Below are 10,354 nucleotides of genomic sequence, written 5' to 3'. Positions count from 1 at the left end.
GTTCTAACTGAAAACCTTGAAAGCGTTGTGTTTTGGTGTTAGACAGCATGTGTTGCATTTCCACATCATGCTAATGATTAGCTTCCTCTGAATCACAGGCTTTTTAACTGTTACTTTAATCTCACATAAACCCCTCCCTCTCTCTTCCTCTCTCTCTCTCTCTCTCTCTCTCTCTCTCTCTCTGTGTGTGTGTGTGTGTGTGTGTGTTCGCACCACGCTGCAGCTCTGATGCAGTTCACGCTGACGAGCCCGAGGTCAAAGTCTGACAGAGTGTTATATAAGACCAAAATAACATTCCAGAGCTGGACACGGGGGAGAGTCGCTTTCACTTTAGTGCAGTAACACAGAAAAACTCGAGACGCTGGCGAGCTGAACAGGACACGTCCTCACACTGAAACCGAAATCTACCCCAACGTCCTAATGCTTCATTTACAAACCGGCATTAAAATCCTAACACATGTGCACTACTAACACTACTCACTATGTACACAGAACACACTGTTAAGTGAGTTTGTACACGGTTAAATTCAAACATGATCTCTAAGCGCGGTCCAGGAGCGAACCTGTACTCAGGGATTCAAATGATTCACGTTTAGTGGAGTTTCAAAGCAGATCATTTCTCTTCTGTAGATTCGAAATTGTCTCAAAGCATTTAGTAAAGCTGTGTGTTCTGACTTTCTTCGTACTCATATGATAAACGCTGTAAATCAGCTGTGAATGACCAAGCGCCTTCACGTTACATTACACAAAACTCCTACACGGCGAAGCTCACAGTGAGCTGAAAATGAGAAAAAAAAAAGTGGCGACTAAACAGAGAAGGAGTGACGTGCGCTAAAAGCCGAAAGCGTTCCAGCACTTCGTCTCGGAAAAACAACGGCTGCACGGAGGAAGCTCATATTTGTACGTCTTTGAATTTCATAAACATATTAATAAGAGCTACAGGAATCATGTCTGTGCGATTAACGACAAAAAAATGACGTATAAAGAATAAAGAAGGAAAACTTCATCTTCATCAGTCCCGATGGTTTTATCATGTTAGTAAATTTGTCCTGAAATCACCGGAATTATGTTAAAAAGCTAAACTTATAAAGCTCTTAAAACATCTTTTCACAACACAACACTGTTATACGAGACGTCGGATTTGCTGAGTCAGGAATTATGAGCTGAATGACCGTTCTGTCGGAGGTCGGGTTTTTTCCGAGTACGATGGATTGCAGCATCTTCCAGTAATGCAGCTCGGCCACTGCAGAGTGTCGGCTAACACAGAACAGGGCGCCATTACTTTTGTCCTGATTGAACTGGATCATCTTACGAATTTCTTTCTTTCGAGTCGTTAACATGAGGCGACTGAATGAGTTTCGCAAAAGGGTCATTAAATCGGTGTGAAATAAAAAACTCAACAGTGTAACGCGTATATAAAATCGCAGTAACTCATCATCGGTTCTGCGATTTGAATCGATCGAGATTCGCGTTTTCGAATCTCCTTATATGGAAATGTACAGAAACTCGGGAGTGAAGTGTAAGATACGAACGTTTTTTTCCAACTAACATCACGTTTCTTGTGTAAACACTCCCGCAAATGATTACCGATTAAACCAGTTCGTATCGAGTGTTAGAAGAAAATGGATCTCAAATTTCCGAAGCTTCTTTGTGGTGTAATTCCAGATTAATTTCCGTAAATTGTACAATGCTGTAACTCTTGGGGAATCTTTGCACTCCGGAATGTTTAGGCTCTGAGTGTACGAGACGTAAATAACGGCGCGCTTCTTCGCTGGATTTTCTAAGAGTGTATGAAGTTTTCTTGGCAGGCTTCAGTGAGGTTTTTGAAGTTCTCTGGCACAAACCCAGTCGTATCTGTTAATCATATTTATCTGCCGCTATGAGAAGGTGTGCGATCCGCCGTCGCCTTAACGACTATTAATTACGGATAATGGAGCGCTGATAAGTGTTAATTCTTGTGTTTTTGTCCCTAAATAGTGTTTAATTATGAGTGTGGCAGTATAAAGGAGCTGACCCAGTGTGACTCCAGAGACATTGGTGAGCTTCTGCGGCTCGCACTGCCACGGACCATTCGCTATCTGATGAGCCACACGATGTATGCGTGTGTGTGTGTGTGTGTGTGTGTGTGTGTGTGTTGTTCCCCTTGGCACTGTGTAAATGTCCTCACGATCACAGAAAACCAGGAAAATTCGGATATTACAGAAACATTTTGATGGTCCGTTGCCGCTAACGCAGTAACACTCACAATGTGGCGTTTGACTGCTAAACACACGCAGCCTTCAGCGGATAGCTAGCGTTTAGAAACTGTTACAGAACGTTCATGATGATAGCTAACTCATTAAAATATCATAGAGTATATTACGCAGTTAGCACACACACACACACACACACAGACACACACACATACACACACACACATACACACACATTGCACAACGTGTGCAATTTACATCTTAGCAATGTCACATGTGGCTTGTTTTGCTAATCAGGATGTGTGTCAGTCTCTAGCTACCTTTAGCCCTGGCTCTCATAGCTAAACGCTAGCAAAATGTTAGCGACTAAACCAAGTGATAAAAGCACGTCGTTTAGTCTGCCGTCTTCACTGCTCCACTAGACGTCCAACAAGCTTAGCTAATAAATAAAATCGACAAACGACAAACAAAATGTCCTGAAATGTCTCATATCAATATAATATCAATGCACTGCCATTAGTATTGTTGCTATGGTTACCTGCATGCATTAAGATCAATTATAATGAACTGTGATATTTAGATAAAAGGTGAAGCGTTCAGTTTCGGTGTGGCAGCCATCTTCTTTTCCTTGTTTCTATAGTAACGGCTCATTCACAGGGACTTGTAAACAAATTAAAAAACGTCTGTAATCGATATGATGAAGAGACGCTTATTTAACTATCATGGAATGAGTCTCCAGTGTCAGTGCTTTGTAACAGTCAGCTTTAGATGTAGCTTTCCTTAGTTACTATTCTGCATCACCGGGTCTCGTTTATCACGCCGGATACGAACAAATTTATTCGTAAACTGTTCCGAGGAGCTTGTACACAAAAAATGTGGTGTTCATGAAAATCCGGTCAGTCGGTAAAAACGTTCGTAGCTTACGTTTCGCTTCTTACGTATAAAGAGACTCACTAACGTCAGTCTCCACGGATCGGATTCAAGTTGTACAATCGCCGATGAGTTCCTGCGATTTTATTTATGGATTAAAACACGTATTTATTTATTTATTTCAAATACACACCGAGTTACTGAACATTTTTCCAAAACCAATTTAAGCAAATGAGACTAGCCTTTCAATCAGGACAAAAGTAATGGCGCCCTCTAAAAAAGGAGGAGGAGTTAGTGCGTGTCTACGGTAGCTGACGAGCTGCACGTATCTGAGCTTTAACGAACAGCTTCAGCTCTCTGTGAGCTTTGATTTTGTGGAGCTTTGTGGGCGTGGCTAAATGTAAATGCAGTAATTCGTGGCTGATTGGCGCTTATCAATATCAATAGTAGGAAGAACCCGAAGAAACGTTTGTAAAAAAATTACAGAATTTTTGTTCATTATTTTGTTCTGTGCCAATAATAGTGATTAAAATTTATGTATTGTCACGCATTCTTTAAATTCCAGCTCGTGTAGTGCTGATTAATGTAATCTGTGATTAAACGGGATTAACGGGAGCCAATCGGAAATGTGTATTTTACGGATATGGTATAAATAATAATAATAATAATAATAATAACAATAATAATAAGTATTAGAGTTGTTAGGAGCGAGGTGTGTGAAGGACAGAACAGCACTGACGTGAGGAATAAGCTCAGACTTTTCCACCTGATTAAAATTCCAGATTCCAGTTCCAGATTAAAATTATACATCAATTGCCGAATTTAAATCGTTTCTATTTTTGATGATAATTTTTCTGTTCTTGGCATCTCCCAACACACACACACACACACACACACACACAACCCCCCCTCGTGAGTTTGCCTAGAATTCCTTTGCTTATGCAAACAAGGAACGTTGCGACAGCCTTCACGTTGTAGGAAAAGCCTCCCAGATCTGTCAATGATTACCATCTGTACGGAGTGTGTGCGGCTGTAATGAAGCCCAGCGTACAGGCTTCCTGCGCAAAGCGCTGTCACCTCGACGTGCCTGCACCTGAACGGGGGGAAAGAGAGACGGCTGTGTTTTAGCATTTTTTAATTGCGTTCTGTTTTTGTGTAATGAGTTTGCTCAAAGCCTAATTTGGAGGGTGAGGACAGACCTGTCCCGCAGAAACGCTCGTCTCTCCTGAGATCCAAAAAACACACACTGAGCGGATCGCCTCGTCTGTAATGTAGCGTCTTATCGCCGACAAGTGACACCGTGTGTGTGTGTGTGTGTGTGTGTGTGTGTGTGTGTGTGTGTTTCACTACCTGAATTGTCCTCAAAACCACTCTCAACAAGCAACAAAGTCTAAAGAACAAACAGTCAGGTCCAAACTTATCAAATTATACGTCTCTAATAACCGTATTCTATCTTTCATTACCTCGTATCTAACATCTCATCCGTTCCAGTTCTGGAAAAGCTCAAATTCTGGCAATTTGTCTTTAAAGAAAAAAAAAAAAATCCACCTTAATGAGTCGCATATTAATCTTTATAATTAACACGTGATCTTCGGCAGCGTCCGGGATTCATTTTGTAATGAAATTCTGATTTGACTTTTTTAGGTTAATCTTCTTTCATCACTCTGGTTAACGGTTTCCTATGTTACCCACAATGCCGTGCTGATAGCGGTGCAGTGGGATTTATCCGGCGCTTTAGTCCTTCAGTCCGTCCAGCTCTCTCACCTCCTCATCTGTACACGCTGCTCAAAGAGATTCCAAAGCTTCAAATTTCAGGCTAAACATATTTAATGTGGCGGATTAAATGGAGGATATGAGCAGGGAAGTGAGGTCACGGGTTGCTAGTGACACACAGAGGGGTGAACTGAGTCTATGACACGTGTTATAATCGACTCTTTGTCTTATGAACGACAGAACGACACGCATTTAATAGAGAGGAAGTGGGCGGAGCTTACCGGTGTGCACGAACATGTGTTTGACGTAGTTCTGTTTGGCAGTGAAGGTTTTGCAGCACAGGGTGCAGGCGTACGGTTTCTTCTCGCCCTGCTGCACCACTCCGGTGGCAGTCGGCTGCTGCTGCTGCTGCGTGCCGGCGGTTGGCACTCCGCTCAGGCCGCTGGGGAAAGGCGCCATGCTGTGGGGAGGCACGGCCACGAACTGGGGCTGCTGGGAGCTGACAGTCTGCGGCAGGCTGAACAGGAAAGGCTTGTTCTCGTTGGCTGAGGGCTGCGGGGCGAACAGCGTAGGCAGGTACGAGTTGGTGCTGCTGGTTAGCGTCAGCGGCATGCGCAGGTTTGCCGCGATCGTGTCGCACGGGCGGATGTAAAGCTGCCCGCCGGGCACGGAACTGGGCACGACAGGGTTGGACAGCGGCGGCTGGTCCATCGCGACGTCTCTTCCGTCCCCGCTGTTGTTGTCTTCGCCCATCTCCTGGCTCTGCTCCGGGGACGAATCGGTGACGTCGATGTGCACCGGCGTGCCGACCTCGGCGTCGCCCTCGCGCCCGAACCCGGGCATGAAATGCTGCTCAGACGGGTCGTTCTCTGTGCCGACGGAGGAGCTGACGCCCGAATCGAAGCTCTCTCCTTTGGGCTCTCCATTGGCGTCCTCCACTTCTAATCCGTAGCAGCCGCCGTACGTGTCTTCGGTCGTCCTCTCCTGTTTGATGCGCACGTCGTGCTCGGCCGTGTGCAGGCGGACCGGGCGCGGCTGCTTGCGGCAGTGCGTGGTCTCAGACGAGCCCAGGAAGCGCTCCGACTGCTGCTGGCGCTCGTGCAGTCGGCTCACCCACAGCGACGGGTCCTGCACGCCTTCTTTCTGCTGCAGGGGGTCGAAGTTGCCGGGGATGGAAACGCTGGTGTAGTGCTGGCGTTCGCTTCGCGTGCCGTTCTGCAGCTCCAGGCCGGAATAGACGGATGAATAGGCGCGTTCGAGGCCTTGCTCTGCGTCGCTCCCGGGGCCCGAGGTTCCCGAGTCGGGCGTGCCGCGTGGCGTCTCCTGGGCCGAGGCGTGCGACACGATGCGCGTGCACTCGTCGATGACGGTCTTGATCTGCAGGATGCTGGCGGCCGTGAGGATCTGCAGCGCCTCCGAGTGGGCCACGCGCAGCGCGCCGCTGTACATGAAGTCGATGAGCTTCTGCACCGACTGCACCGAGACCACCGCCGGCACCTCGATGTCGCTGTAGCCCAGCAGCAGCTTGTCCTGGAAGAAGGGGCTGGCGGCGGCGAGCACGCAGCGGTGGGCGCGCAGCATGCTGCCGTGGATGCGCACCGTCACGTCGCAGAAGTGCCCGCGGTTGCGCTGCTCGTTCAGGGTCTCCAGTACCGAGCTGCTGAAGTTGTGTAGGTTGATGTTGTGGACGCGCTCAGTCATCCCCTTTGCGGCTGATGGCGGCAACCTTGAAGGTAAACACACACACACAAACACACACACATGAGCATGTGCCTGCATAAGAGAGGACTGTGGCTCGTCTGTTGCTCTGTACAATGTATTGGCGCCCCTCTGCACTGTACAGAGCAACACACGGGCTGCAGCCAGTGCACTTATGACTTCAGTAATAATAATAACACGTCCAAAAAAAAAGAAAAAAGAAAAACCTTCTTTCCGACTGGCTGCTGTTCCCCCTGTCGCGCTCGGCGTGGTAAATAAATAATGTCTAACGGCTTAAAACATTTAGACTTTTCCTGGCTTGACGTGGAGCGGATCTGCAGACAGGGGGTGCTGGTGAGCTGCTAGTGAATCGGTACAGGGTTTGATTTTATGGCGGAGACATGTGTTTCCATTCTGCATTGAACATGAATTAAAACCAAAAATAAACCAGCTGTGATGCTATCGTGAAAAATGGGCCTTTTTTTCCCCCTGTACATACGAGGACATCCAGCACGCTATAAACACGCACAGGGATGGGGAGGGGGATGTTTTTGTCTTTTATTCCTGAGAAAAAAAACCCACACGTCTGAAAAAGTGATGATAACTGCTATACCTTTCTTTTTTTTCTTTCCAAACTAAATTTTCGATGAAGCATTATTACTTGTAAAAGTTTGAGGCCTCAGCATTTTTTTTAGCTTTTCTTGCAGTGTGCTGGATTAAAAAAAAAAAAAAAAAAAAAGACAAAAAACACATGGCACAACAAAAACCACAGACTCGTTTTCATTTTTCTGTTAAACGCACTGAGAGCTTACAGGCAAAAGCGACCAGGTCCGATTAAAAACCTCGCTGTCTCTAACCCTCTCTGTAACTTTCACAGCAATCTGAAAGTAAAATCTATTTTAAAATGTCAACTATATGCTCATCACCACAGTGATATAAAACTAACTATTAAAAGGATTAAAACAAAACGGATGCACAAAAGTTCTTTCCCTTGCTCGAGGCTTGTGTGAACAGGTGAGAGAGGAAATCTAAGATCTAAATGCACTCTGTATCATATAAATTAAGATTTCTTTAAAAAAATAAAAAATAAAAGTTCAGCTTTATGAGTGAAATTCTAATTTAATGTTCCACCTTGACCCCGTGAACTGAGAGTTAAATCTCATCTTTTTTCTCAATTCCAAACTGAAAGGCTTTTTTATCTACACAGTAGCTACACGGAAAACAAAGCAAAATAGCGATGCTGATTATTTTATTTTATTTTGAGAGTTATTGTGTGTGATCCAGACGAGAGAGAGCTGAAGGTGTCATCTAATACAAGCTGGAACTCTCTTCTTTCTGGTCAGAAAATATGTTTATCATAGTTAAATTCAGACAAATGTACTGTTTGAATAATTCTGGATTCTGATTGGTCAGAAGATGTGCGCTCGTTCTAATACGTAATCGCTATAGCAACAACTCGTTCGCAGGGACGCTTTGCATAAACATATTAGAAAACGCGTATAATCAGTGATACGCTCAGGAGACGTTTGTTAAACATCTGTGGAAGGAAGGAGTCTCCAGTGTCAGTCAGAGAGTTTACGCTTCTCTGTAACATGACAAGCTGCATTTATTTTACTGTGAGAGGCTGGTGATGGAACGACTGTTTATAGCTGCTATAACGTAAGTGAAAACAGAAACTCACTTGTTTCATGGACGTTGAACAACATTAAATGTAACTATAAATGGATAAAAGATAAAAAAAATGTGCTGTTATAGGTAAATAATCAACTCCGTAAATCTCTCAGCAAAATGACCTCATTTACCAGAACATCCATATTATCTATATATGAGACCTCGAAGCAGCCATTTTATAAGACATACGCTGTAATTAATGCTGTATGAAAACAAAATGGCTGCAACAACAGGCTATAAATATTCCATAACATTACAGCTAACAGAAGTGCTGCTCTTTAATAATAAGCTCTTTATAAGGATAGGTTTCACATCGAACATCTCGTAGCTCGTGGATTTGGATTTGTTCTGTTAATTTACAAAATCAGACGGAGTGAACAGCAGCTCCTTAACAGAACTGAAGTCAGGGAGGGAAATTGTTTTTTTTTTTTTTTTATTCATTTTATTTGTTGTGTACTCCATCTGTTCATGATTAAAGTGTGAGACTTCCATCATTATCGGTGAATAAAGCGGTGGCATCGGCTTTACGGCCGTTCCTCTCGACCCCTACAGAGGACGAACCTTCAGAGTTCTCGCTAGTCACGATCGCTTCAGAAACTTCAGAAAGTGTTTTCCTACACTGACTCGTTGCTAATTAGCTGATTCGTTGGATCCCAAAAATAAATAAATAAATAAATAAATAAATAAAAAATAAACCAAATGTGTGGGACCAGGTTGGGAGCCTCTGGCTCACACTTCTAGGCGATATTAGACATTTATAACCACTGATTAATGATTTTGTAACTAAAGAACGGTTGTGTTTCTATGGTTACAACAACAACAACAACAACAACAACAACAACAACAAAAACGATTTATTCTGTGAAAATTAAACCTTAAAGTGTAGAAAGCCATGTGGGCTCGATTTGAGGTGAATCTGATTTTTTACGTGTGATATCGTGGGTGAGAGAGACGTTACGTTACGTGTACATTTAAATCAAATTCATAAAATCTAAACTAAAGCTAAAATCTAAATCTGGATTTCTGTAAAGCTGCTGTGTGACGAGGTCTATTGTTAAAACTGTAAATAAAACTCAACTGAATAGAATTTTGACCAAGCTCTTCCTCTTATAAGGACAAGCCTGTACAGGTGAATACAGCCTCATGCACACACACACACACACACACACACACACACACACACACACACACTTGATCATCACCACTTCCCAATACTCTAATCCTGTCTCAGATAAAAGAATGTGCACAATAGAATTCCCGCTCTGCAGGCTTGAAGAAACACGAATGACGGAATGTTGGAAAGATTCGTACAGACTGGAGCAAAAAAAAAAAAAAAGTGTGTGTGCTTGTGTGTGTGAGAATGTCTGTCGGAATGTACGAGTGTGACCGTGTGTGTGTGTGTGTGTGTGAATACCTGGTATTGTAGCCGTTACTCACTGAAGAATCTGAATACACTGTTGTATTTGCGTGTGTGTGTGTGTGTGTGTGTGTGTGTGTGATAATTGTGCCTTATCACTTTTTTACGATACGTGATATTGTATTTTTTTTAATGATTTTTTTTTTAACTGAACAGGCGTCTCGGGACTTCATTTAACAATCCGTCAAATTTGATTTGATGCCTTCTCAGAGAAAGACGATCATAATAAGGCTTGTGTTATACTGAGATTTTTTCCAGTTTAAAATATTGTGATTAATGATACAACGACAGCAAAAAAAAAAAAAAAACACGGATATTTACACCAGTTCAGGTTTAAGAAAAGTAGAGGAGATTGTAATGATATTAGAAAAAAATATGCTTTTAAAAATTGGCTGTCTAATGTTCACAGGGTCGATATTTGCTGCTGAAAGTTTTTGAGCACCGGCAGTGAAAGGCGCAGGGGAGAGAGAGCAAGAGTGGAAGTAAAGAAGAAGAAGAAGAAAAAAAAAAAAAACACAAAAAATAAAATAAAACCCCAGCGCATTTAAGATAAGGCAAGATAAAGATAAAGATAAAGATAAATGATATTGATCTAGAAGGAAATTCTTGTTCCAGTTGCTCAAGACAAAACAAAACTCCGAAGATACAGAGTGAAGATAACTATATAATATAATATATATAATAAATCTGCGAAAAAAATATAGATACAGAAATGCTAGTATAAAATAAAAATAGAAATATTCTGTACAGAACTGTACAGACTACAGCTGGCACGATAACGCTGGTTTTTTCC

At 43.1% G+C, this 10,354-nt stretch overlaps 1 protein-coding gene across 5 annotated transcripts in view; it reads right to left on the bottom strand.

Moving 5' to 3' along the window:
* Positions 1–10,354, bottom strand: part of zbtb20 (zinc finger and BTB domain containing 20) — a 107,669-nt gene that overhangs the window by 20,609 nt on the left and 76,706 nt on the right. For all 5 annotated transcript variants that reach the window (XM_053230525.1, XM_053230524.1, XM_034300800.2 and 2 more), the window contains one exon: positions 5,057–6,501. In XM_053230525.1, the coding sequence (XP_053086500.1) occupies positions 5,057–6,476 (1,420 nt within the window). In that variant the 5' untranslated portion in view covers positions 6,477–6,501. The remainder of the gene's footprint in view (positions 1–5,056; positions 6,502–10,354) is intronic.

The sequence above is a fragment of the Pangasianodon hypophthalmus genome, chromosome 27 (assembly GCF_027358585.1).
Source record: "Pangasianodon hypophthalmus isolate fPanHyp1 chromosome 27, fPanHyp1.pri, whole genome shotgun sequence".
Taxonomy (NCBI): Eukaryota; Metazoa; Chordata; class Actinopteri; order Siluriformes; family Pangasiidae; genus Pangasianodon; species Pangasianodon hypophthalmus.
The sequence above is the reverse complement of the archived record's forward strand: the minus strand, read 5'-3'. Positions and strand labels throughout refer to the sequence as shown.